The 18,208-nt window shown below is 39.8% G+C and overlaps 2 protein-coding genes across 2 annotated transcripts; one reads left to right on the top strand and one right to left on the bottom strand.

Moving 5' to 3' along the window:
• Positions 1 to 6,173: 6,173 nt before the first annotated feature.
• G3PP5 (Major facilitator superfamily protein) lies at positions 6,174 to 8,103 on the bottom strand. Its single transcript, XM_088959786.1, has 2 exons — positions 6,966 to 8,103; positions 6,174 to 6,865 (listed from the first exon to the last, which is right to left on the bottom strand). The coding sequence occupies exons 1-2, from the start codon at positions 7,939 to 7,941 to the stop codon at positions 6,348 to 6,350; spliced, it is 1,494 nt and encodes a 497-aa protein (XP_088815912.1). The 5' UTR covers positions 7,942 to 8,103; the 3' UTR covers positions 6,174 to 6,347.
• A 274-nt stretch (positions 8,104 to 8,377) lies between these two features.
• Positions 8,378 to 16,582, top strand: LOC148843128 (BRAP2 RING ZnF UBP domain-containing protein 2-like). The gene is made up of 9 exons (XM_088959787.1): positions 8,378 to 8,711; positions 8,944 to 9,059; positions 9,166 to 9,274; positions 9,380 to 9,494; positions 10,484 to 10,581; positions 11,523 to 11,629; positions 11,751 to 11,866; positions 16,057 to 16,111; positions 16,227 to 16,582. Exons 1-7 carry the CDS (start codon positions 8,490 to 8,492, stop codon positions 11,851 to 11,853), a joined length of 870 nt encoding a protein of 289 aa, XP_088815913.1. The 5' UTR covers positions 8,378 to 8,489; the 3' UTR covers positions 11,854 to 11,866; positions 16,057 to 16,111; positions 16,227 to 16,582.
• Positions 16,583 to 18,208: the final 1,626 nt, after the last annotated feature.

An 18,208-nucleotide genomic window follows, 5' to 3' on the forward strand; every position in this document is an offset into this window, starting at 1 on the left:
CCAAGTGTTTGATGTGAAAGACTGAGTGATTTCAGCCTTAGTGTGTTGATGGTGAATGGTTCTGCAGTGTGCAGCCTAGGTGTTTGATGTGAAGACTGAGTGATTTCAGCCTTGGTGTGTGGTGTGTAGTGTGTATTTAAAGAAGCTGGAGTTAGTGGTGTTATAAGTGAGATAAGCCTTGTGAAAGAGTGTGAGGTTGTGTTGTGTATTTGAAGGTGAAATAATTAAGATGGCTTCATTTGAAAATGGGAATGATAACAAAACAGGTGTCATGTTTTCTCCAGACTATCTAAGTGTTCAAATGACATCCATCAAGTTGAATGGTGAGAATTATGAACCATGGGCAAAATCTGTGGAGGTGTTCTTGAAGGCCAAGAGGAAGGTAAAACATGTAAGAGAGGAGAAACCTTCCTATGATTCCCCTGGGTTCAATAACTGGGAACAAGAAGATGCAGAAATAATGACATGGCTCTGGAACAGCATGGAACCAAAGATTAGTGTGAACTTCATGTCCCTAGATACAGTTAAGGAAATCTGGGATCATGCTAAGAAGTTGTACTCTGGACAAGACAATACAACTAGGGTGTATCAGTTATACCACTAGTAGTAACACTCCCTTTTGCTTTAGTTCATTCTGATGTATGGGGTCCAGTTAAAGTGGTGTCATACAATGGGTTTAAGTATTTTGTAATCTTTGTTGATGACTTTTCAAGGATGACATGGATCTATCTTATGAAAGACCGTAGTGAATTGTTCTCTATTTTTCAGAAATTTCATGCTGAAATACACACTCAATTTGGTGTTCATATGAAAATACTTCGCTCCGATAATGCCAAAGAATACATCTCCTCGCCATTTCAGCAATACCTAGAACATCATGGAATAATTCATCAAACTTCATATGCCTACAACCCGCAACAAAACGGTGTAGCTAAACGGAAAAATAGACATCTTCTTGAAACTGCTCGGTCCTTGATGATCAATATGCATGTCCCAAAGCATTTTTGGAGTGATGCTGTTCTTACATCTTGTTTTCTGATAAATCAGATGCCCATATCAATCCTTGGAAGTCAATCCCCTTTCTCCGTGTTGTTTCCCACTTTGTCTTCATTTCCTTTCACCCCAAGAGTCTTTGGTTGTGTTTGTTTTGTTCAACACTTGGGGCCTGGAGTAGACAAGCTAGATGCTCGAGCTACGAAGTGTATTTTTCTTGGCTACTTGAGGACTCAGAAAGGGTATGTGTTATAACCCAAAATTTCATAAATCGTTTGTGTGCTCTGATGTCACCTTTGAATCAGTTCCATTTTTCTCAGATGTCGGGGTCTCTTCTTCTCCCTCTGTGGTTCCTCTTCCTGTACCGATTGTGGACCCTCTTCCCGTAGCTCCAATTCCTACTGCAGATGCACATCCTATGCCTGTTACTACAGAGAGGCCACCAATTACTCAAGTGTATACCCGCAGAAGTGCTTCGGCTCCTCCTCCACTTCAGCACCTGTCAACAGATCCTGCTACTGCTCCTTCTCCCTCAAATCTTGATCTCCCTATTGCTTTGCGGAAATGTAAACGTACTTGTACTTCTCATCCCATTTCAGACTATGTTTCCACTGCTCACATTTCTGCTTCTCATTGCAATTTTATATCATTACTCTCATCGGTTGCCATACCCAAGACTGTACAAGAAGCCCTTACCTCCCCAGGGTGGCGGCAAGCCATGGAAGAAGAACTCTCTGCTCTACAACATAATCACACGTGGGAACTCACCACCCTTCCTCCTGGTAAGCACACTGTTGGGTGTAAATGGGTCTATACAGTGAAGCATCTTCTTAATGGCAATGTGGAACGATTGAAGGCACGGTTAGTGGCCAAGGGCTATTCTCAGTTATATGGTGTGGACTATATGGAGACATTCTCTCATGTGGCTAAAATTGGTTCAGTTCGGGTGTTGATCTCATTAGCTGCGCTATGTATGATTGGCATCTCGTACAACTTGACATAAAAAATGCTTTCCTACATGGTGATCTTGTTGAGGAGGTGTATATGGAGCAACCACCAGGGTTTGTTGCTCAGGGGGAGGCTGGTAAGGTGTGTAGGTTCAAAAAGGCAATCTATGGACTGAAACAATCTCCACGTGCATGGTTTGGCAGGTTCAATGAAGTTGTGAAGGCCTTTGGGATGAAACAGTGTCAGGTTGATCATTCTGTGTTCAGCTATAACTCAAAGGATGGGAAAATCTTGCTAGTCGTGTATGTGGATGATATTGTCATAACTGGAAGTGACAGCAATGGAATTGACAGGCTAAAAAAATTCTTACGGGACCACTTCAATACGAAAGATCTGGGGAAGCTAAAGTATTTCCTAGGAATAGAGGTTGCGAGGTCAAAACAGGGGATCAACCTATGTCAGAGAAAATATGTTCTTGATCTACTTGAAGAAACGGGGTTGTTAGGTGCTATACCAGCAGAGACTCCTATGGAACTCAATGCCAAGTTAAGTGTGGATGCAGGTGAAGAGTTTGATGATCCTGGAAGATACAGAAGGTTGGTGGGAAAGTTGAACTACCTGACCATTACCCGATCAGATATATCATTTGCTATGAGTGTGGTGAGTCAGTTTATGCAACATCCCCGGGTTCCTCACTGGGAAGTTGTTTTGAGAATTGTTAGGTACCTAAAGGGTGCTCCAGGTTGTGGTTTGTTATACCAAAAGGGAGGAACTCTTGAGATAGTAGGGTACACAAATGCTGACTGGGCTGGCTCTATATTAGACAGGAGGTCAATCACAGGGTATTGTACCTTCTTGGGTGGAAATCTTGTAACTTGGAAGAGCAAGAAGCAAATAGTGGTGGCAAGAAGTAGTGCAAAAGCAGAGTACAGGGCTATGGCCCACACCACATGTGAACTAGTATGGCTGAAGAACTTACTACAGGAGATTGGTTTCTCAATTGACAAACCCATGAAAATATACTGTGATAACCAAGCTAATGTTCACATCTCATCCAATCCCGTATTCCATGAAAGAACTAAACATATTGAGGTGGATTGTCACTTTGTGAGAGAGAAAGTGATAAGTGGAGTAATAACAAAATCTCAAGTACAGGTCCAACGCAGGCACACGACCATAAAAGAGAAGAGAGAAAAAAAGTTACTTCAGTCGAACATCAGGACAGCCGAACAGCAAATGATAACAAAGTAAGTCACCCTCGAAACAAAGTCTTCTACATGCTGGGAATCTTGTGCGAAGAAGATGAAAAGACAGACTGCTTGACTTCTCCCTTCAAACCTAGTTGTCCTGCTCTGATACCATGTTGAACAGGAAGAAGAGAGGAAGGGAGAGACGAGAGGAGAGACGAGAGGACTGAGAGCCCAAAAAGATATTGCAGGCGGCGAAGTATGTTATATTTATACTTGAGCGACAACAACTAAACATAAAGAGGAGTAAAAGTACAATAGTACCCCTGCGGTACTATACATATAAAAAATAACATCTATTAACACTGATGTGGACGCGTTTATTGGGAAGAAGTATAGCCGTCGACAACAGCAGTAATTGGGTGTTCTCAATTCTCATATTATCTAATTCCAGCTAGATACAGTTCCTATTCAGCATTCTTATCTTATCTTATCAATTCAATCTTATTATCTTATCAGTTCAGTAGGATAGATTAAGGGAGTCTTATCTTATCTTATCAGTTCAGTCTTATCTTATCTTATCAGTTCAGTATGATAGATTAAGAGAGTCTTATCTTATCTTATCAGTTCAGTAGGATAGATTAAGGGAGTCTTATCTTATCTTATCGGTTCAGTAGGATAGATTAGTAGGGAGTCTTCCTAAAAATAGGACTCTTATCTCTTGTAATCTCCTATTTAAGGAGCTGATATTATTCAATAAAGGAATCGAAAATTTCAGTCAAGAAAGAGAGCAAAGGAGAGTTGGTGACCTCTTGAACAAATCATCTTTTAGGGCGGCAAGATAGTTCTTCAAGAAAAGGGAGGAACAAGGGAAAACAGGAGGTTTTCCCCGTGGACAGACCCGTGATGAGATCCTATTCTCGGGCCCATAACAATTTGGTATCAAAGCAAGGAGTCATGGGTGACCTTGAGCAGTTGACGACTAGGGTTCATGAACTGGAGCTCAAGATCGTGGAAAACAGCACGGAGGTGCACGAGATCAAGGACGACGTCCGAGAATTAAGGCGCTTGATGGAGTTGTACTTTTCCAGCAAGGAAAGGAACCCAAAAGGGACTGCAACCACAATCGGCCGCCGATCAGACATGGCAGAATCGTCTGGCGAGCAGCAGGTCGTTGCCCTAGTGCAGGGCAAATGTTCTCTTGAATGGGCCTGATACGGAGGCCGATCAACACTGTCAAGGGGCTCCAGCATCCCGTGAGGAAAAAGTCAGCAGCCTTAAAACTAGTTTGGTTCATGTTGCAAGGAAGATGCCCAAAGATGCCCATGCAAATTTTATACTTGGCCTAATGCACCAGAGGTTGGGTCAGCCACAGAAGGTAGTGCCAGCATATGAAAAGGCAGCAGAAATATTACTTTGGAGTGAGGAAGAGATTGACAGACCTAAGTTACTTTCTTTGGTTCAAATTCATCATGCACAGTGCCTCCTGCTAGGAAGTACAATTGATCATTGTGCCGATAAAGAACTCACGCATGAAGAACTTGGAGAAATTATTTCTAAGTTGAAGGAGTCAGTGCAGTCAGATATTAGACAAGCATCTGTCTAGAATACACTTGGTTTATTACTTATTAGAACCGACCGTCTACAGAGTGCTATATTGGTTTTATCCTCTTTGCAGCAACGTTTGAAACTGGACATAATGATTTGACGGAAGTGGAAGAGCGAGCTCTGTACACACTAAAGCAGACAATAGAAGAGGATCTAGATGATGCGGTTCAATGGCACCAGCTTGGCCTTCACAACCTTTGTACTCTACGGTTCAAGACATCTCAGAAGTACCTTAAGGTTGCAGTTGCCCGCGGCAAAGAATGCACCTACGCATGGTCAAATCTTGGTATCTCACTGCAGCTGTCTAAGGATGAACCCTCTTCATTGGAACCCAATCTAGGGGGGGGGGGCAAAATCATTCCAACTATCCTGGATTCCTTTGATTGAGTTTTAAGACAGATATCCTGATTTCAAGCTTGAGGACAAGCTCTTAGTCCAGGAGGGGAGTAATGATGTGGACGCGTTTATTAGGAAGAAGTATAGCCGCCGGCAGCAGTAGTAATTGGGTGTTTTCAGTTCTCATCTTATCTAATTCCAGCTAGATACAGTTCTATCTTATCTATTCAGCATTCTTATCTTATCTTATCAGTTCAGTAGGATAGATTAAGGGAGTCTTATCTTATCTTATCAGTTCAGTGGGATAGATTAGTAGGGAGTCTTCCTAATTAGCAAGGAGTCTTCCTAAAAGTAGGACTCTTATCTCTTGTAATCTCCTATTTAAGGAGCTGATATTATTCAATAAAGGCATCGAAAATTTCAGTCAAGAAAGAGAGCAAAGGAGAGTTGGTGATCTCTTGAACAAATCACCTTTTAGGGCGACAAGATAGGCTCTTCAAGAAAAGGGAGGAACAAGGAAAAACAGGAGGTTTTCCCCGTGGACCGACCCATGACGAGATCCTATTCTCGGGCCCATAACAAACACACACAAATAGGTGGTTCATGTACAGCAATTGCTTTCTTCCTCTTGAAGAACTCAAACATCCATTAACTGAAGGCTGAACCAGGTAATAACATAATCAAAGGTATGATCACATTTAGTGCATTAAGCTGATGCAAAAACATTCAATATTCTACGAAGTAAGCATATTATCAAGGCTGCTTCTTCAACAAAAAAGGTTAAGGCTATAAGAGTATGGAAACCCCTGGAGAAGGGATTTTGGAAGCTGAATGTATAATTGGTGAAGAAGGGATTTTGGAAGTGTAAGAGCAACATATTTGGGGTCAATTAGTGAAGGAATGTATAATTTCTGTTTATATTGTTGTTGATTAAAGAAACATAAACACATTATTGAGAGAGAAGAAACAAGTTTTTCCAATTGAACAGAGGATAATTTGATATTGTATTCCCGGCCAGATAGTAGACATGGAAGTATTGCATTGTTAGAAGAAACCCAAAAAACAATATGATGTCAATATCCCAGATCACTTCTGATAAAATGGAGAAAAGGGAGAATTTCATTCATGTGTGGTTCTACTTTACATGCATTTACTAAAGACCGAAAATGAACAAGTATAAAGAATGACTAAATGAGCAGCCAGAACAAAAAATAGAATAAGAAAATGGCTGAGTAATAGAGGTTTCTGTCACTACACTCTCTTCTTGTAACAAAGCTATCTTCCTTCACTCATCTTGCTTCTAATCTCTGCGTGCGCAAGGTGAATCAAGAACAGAGCCGCAAAAAGAATAGCAAGAATAAGCATCACAAAAACACTATTCCATCCTCTGGTCGAAATATATCCTGTCAGCAGTGGGCCCAAAGCTGCACCAACAGAACCAGTACCATCTATGATAGCTGTGACAGTAGCTAAAGCTCGGGAATTCCCATTGATCGAGCTCTGTGTACCCAGATCAGCTGCAACAGCTGTGGTAATAAGTGCATACGGGCCATTCACAAGCAATCCAGAAAGGCACATCAACACAATGTTGGTGGACATAGAGAAGCTTCCATAAATACGATAAAGAATAAGAGAAGGAATTGAGAAAATCAAGAATAGAATTGATGTAAGAGCACGGGCCTCAGTTCTATCAGAAATGTATCCCGCCATAATGCCACCAAATACTCCTCCTATATCGAATATCGTTGACAGCATTCCCGCAGTTTTGTTTGATAAATGCTTCCCAGCAACAGCTTCAGTGCAAATATGAATTTAAAGTAAATACTAACCCAATCCAGAATTTCATTACTGAAGTAGAGCTTGGAGCTAAAATTTTAGCAATCACATACATACCTGTGTGCCTTATATAGAAAGGCAACCAGTACAGGAAGGTGTAAGCCACGAGTTTTGAGAAGAAAAGGCAAAAAGCATACGGTGCTACACCCGGTAACCTCCAAGCCTCTAAGAATCCAATTGCAGCTGTTGAATCTGGATGTTCGGAGTGAAGGAGACCCTCTTCTTCCCCGTTGATCTCTTCCAAATTCTTCATGGATTCAACTTCAGAACTCATCTCTATCTCTTTCCCAGGAGAAACAAACCCTGCATCTTCAGGATTCACGACAAGGAACAGGAAAACCAAAATGCCAACCAAAATTATGAAAATGCCCGGCAACACAAACGACCAGCCCCAACCAAAATCTAACACAGACGAAGCAACAACCGAACCAACGATATTGCCAACCGAAGTGTGAGAATTCCAGATCCCCATTATCAGTCCCCTCTTCGCTTTCCCGAACCAATTCCCAACAACCGCAACAACACAAGGCCATCCGGTCGACTGAAACAACCCGCTCACAATCTGAACCACCAAGAAAAACCCTAAAGAATGTATCTTCCACCAATATCCCAACCCAAAAGCAATTGTAGAAACCCCACTCGCAACCATCCCAAATGTCAGAAAGAGCCGAAGATCAATTCGATCACCAATATGCCCAGCAAAATACATCCCTAAAGAATACGCAGACAGGAAAGCCAGATCGAGTTCTCCCAGCCTATGAGGTCCACGTTCTCCATCAAACGGAGCCCAACCGGTATCAGTTGAGCTCGAATTGCGCCCAGTTTCGGAAATTGCAGCTTCATTAGATTGTACTTCGGGGCCTAGGACGCTCTTTACAATGCTTGGGGGCTTTCGAGAAGCGTGGAACGAAGCGTAAGCTAAAAAAGTAATCAGGAAGACGCAGATCTGGAAGAAAACAATGTTCTTTTGAGCGATTTTGGTTGCAGAGAAGAGACTGTAACCGGGAGATAGTTTTAGGGTTCTGGTTTCCATCTTTTCATCCGTGGAAATAAAGAGAAAGAATGCTAGTCAAAGAAATGGAAAAGACGATTAGACGAAGGAGAAGAACAGAGCTGGGATTCTTCGGACAAGAGATCTTCGCCCATTCCGGTAATAACTGTGTTGGCTTCATCTGTTGGAAACATTTCTAAGCTCTGTCCACGGTAGTCGTAAGTTGACCAAATTTCCCTGGTGCTCAGTTGAACCGCCCGGTTTTTCTGTTTTTTGGTCGGATCGAGTTGGTCCTAGTAAGCTACTGCAAACTAGTAAGGGTTCGCCCAAGGTTCAGCAAACCACTAAAAAATGGCATGCTGTGCGCAGAGGTTTTGCACTTTTGCTTGAAGGAGATCCGGCTCCTGCACCCGCCAGGCCGCCACCCAGCGTTCAACAATCAAAGAAATAAAACTTATAGTTCCGGTTGAACCGGTTGTGTAGCCGGTTGAGTTCTCCGGTTCTTGCCCGGCGGGAAACTATAAATAATTCAATGGATTGAATTCGAAACCGTCGAAAGTTCGAAACTATTCATTATTCAAGACTCAACCATGTCAACCACCTCTACCAGCGACAGCGCTGCCACCGGCTCGACGCCTGAAGATGTACTCCGTCCATCAACCGCAGTTGATCCCGGCGATATGAGCGAGCCTTCTGGCTCTGACGTCACTCAGTCGCTGGCCTTCTCGTCCGGAAACCCTGGAATCCTAGAAACCAGGGGGGTTATGATTCTTTATCGTGATGATATATTTTCCTCAACTTCTCAACTTCCGGTAAGTGTGGACTTGTCCTTCTTTTCCGTCTAAGTTCACCTTTCTTGCCTTCATTCTTCCGGTTCCAGTTCGTCTTGGACTTAGAGTTCTTTAGAAATTGGAAATAGGCGAGAATGAAGATCAAATAAGAAATCAAGAATTAGTATTATGTCCTTTTTGCTTGAAAATCTTCAAGCATTCTTTATATGATAAAATTTCCGTGCCTGGTGTGGTCCTTCTTGGCTTTTATCAGGTCGACAGGAAACCATATCTTTGCGTGCTAGCAGTACCAAATCACTTGAAAGCACAGAACTTCTGCCAGTTCTGCGATTCGTTCATTCAGCACATATTGGAGATGCGACTCGTCAGGTTTTATTTAAATGAAACTTGCAAACCGTTTAGATCATTGCCCCATTCCGTTTTCCTTTTCTTTTAATTCTTTTCATGATTGATTGTTATTCCGATGGGAATTCAGGAATGATGGAATGGGGGACCAGTATAGTGTTCTTATAAGGCTTGATAATCAGAATTCTGCTGATGATTTTTACAAGCATTTCAACGGAAGGCGTTTCTCGTCTCAGGAGGTCTGTCTTGATTAATTATCTCTTGTGTATTTTGAGCATTCTGTTACACTGTCATACCTTTCGTTACAGAACTTACTGATTTATTCTTTTGTGGATTGGATGCAGGAAATAGTTTGTCGTGTCCTTTTTATAGTAGATGCACAGTACGCTGCATTGATCGAACATGCACAGTTCTCGTCTGCAAGCTCAATGGAGCAGCCCTATTGTCCCGTATGCCTTGGTAAGATTTTCCATACAGTCTGTCAGAAAAACTGATGAAATTCCGTAAAATGGCATGTCCTGGATCAAAATAATTAACCAATGCCTGTCAGAGATGAAAATGACAAGGTTTCCCTGGTTGAGTCATATACTCCTCTCTCCTTGTTGAAATACAATAAACTGTCTTTGTCTCTTTATGAGCATGTCCCATAAAGGCATTTTGTTTTACTTGAACAGAAGACCAGAAAATATGATCCATTTATCAAATTTTGACAATTGCTTTGCTTGCTAACTACTTTGAGTTCTGCCTTATTGATTTAATTGATTTATTTTTGTAGTTTGTTTTGCAGAAGAGGCCTGTAAATTGGCTCTTCAGGGGTTTTCTATTCACTCTCTCCTTGCTTATTTTGTTCTCTTGGCAGGCTCCTTTTGCTTTTGTCTTACTATCTGCCCGTTGTATACTTTTTATCTTAATTGATAGTGCTCTTGTTGTATACAAGTCTCAATTTCATAGACTTGGAAACTAATAGTGTTTTCTTCCAAGTCATTAGAGTGTACATATTAATCCTTGTTTATGTACCCTGTGTCTCTCATTTTACCCTATTAATTTATGTCGGATCAAAATTCTTTTGCCATTATCTGGTAAATTTCAATTATTTGGATGAGTTGCTTGATTTGTTCCTTTCATTAGACAATAATATTTGAAGCTGCTAATTTTGTCTCAATTTTTTAATTATTTACCTTCACATATTTCCCTCCATTCTTGGAGTAAATTTGCAGATTTTCATTTTCTTTATAACCTTTTAATGCAAATTTCACTGTCATTCTACTGATCACTGAGTCACTTGGGGCTGCAAGTATATTGTCTTGTTCTTGCTTATATTGCAATGTAGCCCTTCCAGATTAGTTCTGGTACTCCCCCCTGGTCATTTCTTTGTCCTTATTTTGTCTTCCTTCTCACTGTCTAATAAACTGGTTTCCTTACTGTTGTTAATTTCTCAATTTTTACAGAGAGGTTAGACCAAGACATGAGTGGAATCCTCACAACTATCTGCAATCATTCTTTCCATTGTTCTTGTATTTCAAAATGGACAGACTCTTCTTGTCCGGTGAGCAATTAAGGAAATAGTTTGGTATTTTATGTCAAAATTTTTAACTGCCCCTGTTTCCCTATTTTCTCCAATTTCTGTAATTGCTTTATTTGTTCTTATGTGCTAGTAGTTTCTTTCCCAAAAATTTCCTTGTTTTTTCCTTAGTTTCTCTCTTTTTTCTCACGAGTCTTGACCCAAAGTAGTTTGGAACTGAGATAAGATTCAGAAGTTGAACTACTTCTTAGGCACTAAAGCTTATACCCAAAGTTTTTTGGTGTAAGACATCTCGTAGTTCTACAGAGATTTCTTTTACCAAGTTTGGCATGAGTAATTTGTGGCCTAGACCATATTTGTTCTTTCAAAAGAAACAATTGCCTATACCATTTAAAGCTTTAGCATTTCAAAGTGACAATACAAGGAGTGATGTTCATGTGAACAGTAGTTTGGACAATCTGGATGAAAGTTTCAGGGGCAAACCTTATAGTTCTTATTTTGATTCAAGATCTCTTTTTGTATCTATGAATATAAGATAGAAATGCACAGAAAGGATATAGGCCCTTCACAGTTTCTTTCTGTGTAGGATGTTGTAATCTTTTTGCTACATTTTAATACAATACTTTACCTTCTCTCAAAAAAGTGATGTTCATGTGAACAAGATGTCTATTTGTTTAAGGCACATGACTATGAATATACAATGTGTTTAGTTTTCTAGTAGACAGTGTCCCCTCATGCAAAACTTCTTGCAATAAACACATTGGACCGTTTATTTTGGCAGTTGTTTTCCTATTCTTGTTGAAATTCTGTGGGAAAGTAGAGATATTGATGGTTTGTAATGATTCAATTCAGGCTTGATGGCTAGCTGTTGGGAAACTCAACCCCCTCCCCCCCACCCCCCACCCCTTCAAGGTTATTCTTGGATTATTATTAGCAATTCACATGACCATTACATTTCATCTCAGGTTTGCCGATATTGCCAGCAACAGCCTGAGAAGTCAAATTGTTCTGTTTGTGGAACTTCTGAGAACCTTTGGATTTGTGTTATCTGTGGTTTTGTTGGGTGTGGGAGGTAGTTAACTTTACAAAATAAGAATTATTTCCTTTATGATTAAAATAGTCCTTATAGTTATAACCAAAAATTTGCTTGTTGCTTTTTCTGTTAGCTTTCTTATCTGAAAATTTTGGTTCAGGTATAAAGAAGGTCATGCCATTCGGCATTGGAAAGAAACACAACACCGCTATTCTGTTGGATTGGAAACCCAGTATTTTTGGGACAATGATGGAGACAATTAAGGACCAAAAAACGGTAAGTACATTGTCCCATTTCCAGCCAAAATGTCTGGAAGGACCTTATTTCATCCGATGTTATTGTGAGCATAATGTTCAATTTGACATAGAAAACTTCACACCATGAAGATTGAAATTAATACTACCTAGAATGAATCATTCTTTTTGAATATGAAAAAGAGAACAAGCAAAAGAAAAACACACCTGAACAAGACTTAGATGAGGGGACCATTGTGCACTGCCACGTAAATCCATAAACAATATAATTTGATATATACTCAATGCCCAAGTGTCCCCAATACAAACTTTCCCTTCCCACTCCTCTAGCTATCAGCCAGCTGTTGACAGACCTTGGAAGTTGGAACACTAAAGCAGTTCATTCATTCTACATGCCACTTGACTTGCATAATATGATGTCAATGTATATATGATCTTTTGTTAATGGAAGTCTTTTTTTCCTACTGCCACCTGAGTCACCTTCAACCATTAGCTGATCCAGGTCCAGGAAGAAGGTCAATTTTTAGTCTCGTGCAATAAATCTAAGGCCTTATCAAAGTTCCCCTCTCCAATCAGGCATCAATATCTATATAACTTCCCGTTACCCCTCTTTAAGATCCCTGTACACCCCATGATTTTTTGGTTGCATAGAGATGTGATTCAGACCAATAAAAAAATAGTAAAATATTTCAGATTATAGCAGAAGAGGAAGAGAAGAAGAAGACAGCAAGATGAAGAAGGAAGAATGGCAAAGAAGGGAGAAAGGAGGAGGAATTCAATAATTGCCCCTTTCTCCACTCTAATCTTTTATTAATATTACTAAGATTACATAAATTACAAGTCTGCCCTTAAGTGGGCGTCCACCTCATTAGCATACTTAGAAAACATAAAAAGAATTGAAGGCCCATTAAGAACAAAATAACAAGAAAGAACTAATCAATAAGATAATGGGCTAGGGCCCATTCGGCCCAATCTCTCTACACTCTACCTCAAGATGAGCATAGATATCAATCATGCCTAGCTTTCTTATATAGTGAACCAACTTTCCTTTAGGAACACCTTTTGTCAAAACACCAACCAAGTGTTCTTCAGAAGCAATAAATGGTAGACAGACTTCTCCTGAAACAACTCTCTCCCATATAAAGTGCCTGTCAACTTCTATGTGCTTAGTTCTGTCATGCTGAACAAGATTATGTGCAATGTTGATAGCGGCCTAGTGGTTGTCACAATATAACATCATTGGCTTTTCACAGTCTATACCCAATTCTTCTAAAAGTAATCTCAACCACAAAAGTTCTGAAACTCCATGTGCCATTGCCCTGTACTCTGCTTCAGATAAGGATCTAGCCACTACAGACTGCTTCTTACTCTTTCATGATACAATGTTCCCTACCACCATAGCACATTAACCTGAAATGGACCTCCTATCATCGATGCATCTAGCCTAGTCAACATCAATGTATGCTTCCAACTTCACGTGTTCATGCTTAGAAAACAAGGTACCCTTCCCTGAAATCCCTTTTAGATAGCACAGAACCCTCTCACCAGCTGCTAAATGTGTATCTCTGGGAGAATGCATGAACTAATTAGTTACACTAACTACATAGGAAATATCTGGTCGAATCATTCAAAGATATAATAACTTCCCAACCAGTCTCTGGAACACTTCCCTATCAGTCAACAATTCACCATCAGTGGCTGACAGCCTATGATTTAGGTCTATAGGAGTGGAATCTGGTCGAGCACCCAATTTGCCAATCTCTGCAAGGTGCCATGTTGAATATCATTACCATCTCTGCAATATGTCGTTGAGAAATGAAAATGCCATCCTTAGACCTGGAAACTTCAATTCCTAAGAAATATCTGAGTTCACCCAAGTCTAATCTCAAACTCAATGTTAAGAAATCTTTTAAGATGAGTAACTTCCTGAGTATCATTACCAATAACCACAATATCATCAACATAGACAATCAAAAGGGTCACTAAGGAATCTCTCCTCTTAACAAATAGGGTATGATCTGAATGAGTCTATGTGTACCCAGAAGTAACAAGGGCATCCTGAAATCTGTCAAACCAGGCTCTAGGAGATTGTTGAAGGCCATAAAGGGACTTCTTCAGTTTATAGACCTTCCCTTGCATCTCCTTCCCATACATCCCTGGAGGTAAAGACATAGAGACCTCTTCATGTAGGTCCACATTCAAGAAACCATTTTTAATATTGAATTGATGAAGTGGCTAATCAAAAATAGTAGCTAAAGATAACAAAACTTGAACTGAAGTCATTTTGGCCACTAGGGCAAAGTCTCCAGGTAATCAATTCTATACATCTGAGTGTATCCTTTAGCAACCAAACGGGCCTTAAATCATTCAATAGTACCATTTGAATGATACTTGATAGTGAACGCCCACTTACAGCCAACCGGTTTCTTTCCCTCTGAAAGTACACAATTTCCCAGGTATTGTTCTTATGCAAAAATCTAATTTGATCATCATAGCATCCCTCCATTCTGGTTTGGACAAGGCATCTAGGATAGGCCAAGGAGTTACATGTGTGGAAACAAAGGCAATGAAGGAATAGTAGGAAGGGGAAAGGAGGCTATAGGACAAGTGTTTGGAAATGCAATGAGCTTTACATTTCCGTTTGCTTTTACGAAGAGAATAGGGAGATCAAGGTCAAGGAAGGTATCAAAAGTGGTAGAAGATGGCTGACCTATTACCTCAATAGTGATGGGAGGTGCAAGAGGCTCATCTAAAGGTGTGGAAACAACTTGCACATCCCTGAGTCTTTGTCTCCAGTACTACCTTCGGACAATAGGATGGGAAGAAAATGTGGGAGGATGAGCAGGAGGAGGGGGAGCAGGAACATGAGAAGAAGACCCACTAGAAGACTCGATGAAAGGAGACTCAATGGGGATTGGAAGTGAGACAAATGGTGACACCACGAACAACTCCTCTGAATGCTCCCCCTCAGGAGAAGTACCAAAGAAAGGAACAGACTCAGCAAATGTGACATTTCTGGAAACAAAGTGAGTGCCACGAACCGGATCAAAACAACAATACCCCTTTTGTGTGGAGGCATATCTCAAGAAGACACACTTGTGTGCTTTAGGCTCAAACTTATGTCTCTGATGACTGTGAACATGAACATAACAAGTGCACCCTAACACTCGGAGAGGAAGAGAGAAGTGATCCTCATTTAGAAATAGGAGGCTAAAGGGGGTTTTAAAACCCAAAACTCGGGAAGGCATTCGGTTTATCAAGTATGTAGCTGTCAGGACAGCATCCCCCAAAACTTAATAGGAACATAAGAAGAAAAAAGGAGGCTCCTTGCAACGTCAACCACATACTTAAAGCTTCTAATACACAAATAAACATCAAGGGAGATAGGGGGTCACCTTGTCTTAGGCCCCAAACTCTGAAATCTGACTGTTGAAACACCACTTACCAAGATAGAGAAGCTAGCTGTTGTTATGCACACCTTTATCCAATTCCTCCACCTCCTCCCAAAGTTGAACCTTTTAAGCATGTAATCCAAAAACTCCCAATTTACACGGTCGTACGCCTTTTCCAAGTCCACTTTGAGCAATACCCCTCCTCCCCACTTCTTCTTTTGGAGTCAATGAATTCATTTGCCACTAGAATGCCATCGATAATTTGCCTCCCATCTACGAAAGCTCCCTGAGACTCTGATATTAGTTTTCCCATTACCCCTCTCATTCTTTTAGCTAACACCTTTGTCACCGCCTTATAGATGTCGTTAACAAGGCTTATTGGTCTAAAAATATAATCAATATTTAACCAATGTTGTTAATGTTTTGACTCAGTTATTTAATAAAGCTCCATGTAGATTGAAACTTGGGTGACAAAATTCCAAATATCAACCATTCTTTGTGGAGGCTGCTTCCTAATCTATTATGAGTTTCCCCTTTTGTTATTCCAATAAAATTACTTGTCCAAAAAATGCAGGAGAGTAAACCTGATATAGAAAATAAACCCCAGTTGAATTTTAGAGATTCAAAAAGAGACTCAAGAAAATAGACAGGATGAAACAGCTATTTTAGGTTGGTTGTCGAATTGGAGATCTCAGACTTGAGCCGGATAGAGTACCAAGGGCAGCAAATTAAGTATCTGATCTACAGTGTGACCATTGTCTGTCTTTATATATTATTGTTTGCAGCTCATGGTTATGTTTGTTAAATTTGGTTATTACAGGGAGCAAACGGTTGTAAATTCGGTGAGTGAAAAGATGAGGAACCTGGAGGAACAGGTAAACCACATTGATCCATCTGTCAACCTTCACATTTCATATTGGCAAAAAATCATCATGAACTTAAATTACATATGGCTCTGTGGTCATTGCCGTTTTCTGATTTCCCTGACAGATTAGAAGTGCGAACTTGATTATTGAAGAAATGAAGACAAGGGAGAAAAGTCTAGGACAGTCTTGTTTAGTACCGCCAATGGAATCAATCGTCAAGAAATAGTGGGAAGCATGCAAACAAGGATTAGTAACAGAAGAAGAATCTATTAGCGCATGGTTGATTCATCATAGAAGCCATCTGCTGATTGTGGAGTAAATATGTTTCTGTGTAAGTAGCTTGTTTTCTGAAAGTCTAACCTCATTACATGATTGATAAAGAGCCAATCAAATAGTGTGATTTGGACCACGCCCCGAGATTGAACTGATAAAATAATTTCTGTTCATCCAATCAAATAATGTGTCTTTTGGATTTAATAGAAATCCTAAATGGGCTCTGAAAGTTGACTAATTTTATTCACATTAGAAAATTGTCTACGGGAATTTCAACGCAAACTCTTACTGGAAACATATCCGATGATTCTGATCTCTTTCTCCCATTAAATAATGGAAGAATGACGGTTCAGCCTATGGTTAGAATTTGAATTTGTTGGTTCAAAGTATATTTGGGGTAAGTGTCAGTCGGAATTTATGTCAATTCATAGGCGGATATAGATGCATGGAGTGTGAATTTTTGACCTTTTGAATGTTTTTAACTCTACAATAGAAATTAGTAATCTGCATTGGACATGTTTGTACTTCTCCGTTAAATAATTCTGAAGTTCCCTTAATCCTCTCACAAGTCACAATATTATATTGTAATCCTCAACCCAATTGATTGTGTCGTTTGTGTCCATTGAATATTTAATAAATTCTCAACCAACCCAACCCAAGTTTCATCTTCAGGTCCAAAGTCCAAACTTTCTTGGGTCATATTCCCCTAGTTACTTGTTACCCGCTCATTGTCTCTAGCTATAAACATTACACACCCAATTGCTGTGTTGCAATTTGGAATTTCGATGCATGAAGTTTATACACATCAAACTCATTAACCAAAGAAAATAGTCTCATGTAGTTCTAAAACTTAGGGATCCTAAGTTTATATTTGGATCAACCAGTCATGGAGGACGAAAGCATATGCATCTTATGGGCCAAGATCGTCTAGAGATGAATACTGATTCTCCCTATCCATCCTTTACTGAGGGTCATTAACTAAATTGCTTTTCAAGGTCAAGTAATCCAATCCTTTTTTTTTCAAATAAGCACTCCACCTAACACCTTACCTAATTCTTAAATCACCAAGCAAATTCCTCTTTTCTTGCTTCATGAGATTACACAACGGGGCAGCCAATACCCTGAAAGCAGAATTTTTTCCCAAGTCTCCCCTACAACCCGAGGGAATTTACCAATTGAAACATCATCATTTTGCAGTTGGTTCCAAGCAAATTCCTGGAGTTTTCTCTTTCTCCCTCTTATTGCTGACTATCTGAAAATTAATAATATTAAAGCATTTCTGAGAAGCGCCAGCCGAAGTCCCTTGTAAAACTAACACAATTCAACTCCGTATCTGCTACAAATAAGGCGTGACAGATAATCCATGAAACAGAACGAAAATATGAAATACGAAGGAACACATGACCGATTGGAATAAAAATGATCTTTTAAATCTATTTCAGTTCTTGTTTCATTTGGGTTCCTGCCACCGGAAGAAAGAGTCAAGTATCGTATCCGTGTTGATACACCTGGATACACATGGATTTACACATGCTTGGGATTTTTATACACATGAATATACATGATTGAGAGGCTTTAAAACTTTAGAATGATAAAATACATTTGATGCTTAGGCTCAGTTTGAAAGGAGTACAAATACAAAGTGCAAAATCTTGTATTTTGTATTATTTTATATGTATTTGTATTATATATATTTGTATTTATATTCTTTTCAAACTGTCTTATAGAAATATAATATATATATCGATATGCATCAATACAGTATTGCGTGTATCAATATTTTGACCATTGACCTAGAGATATAAATTCCATATTCAAAGTCTTCCAACCAGG

This window comes from Nelumbo lutea, chromosome 8 (genome assembly GCF_056320005.1).
Source record: "Nelumbo lutea isolate HS-2025 chromosome 8, American lotus-T2T, whole genome shotgun sequence".
Lineage (NCBI taxonomy): Eukaryota > Viridiplantae > Streptophyta > Magnoliopsida > Proteales > Nelumbonaceae > Nelumbo > Nelumbo lutea.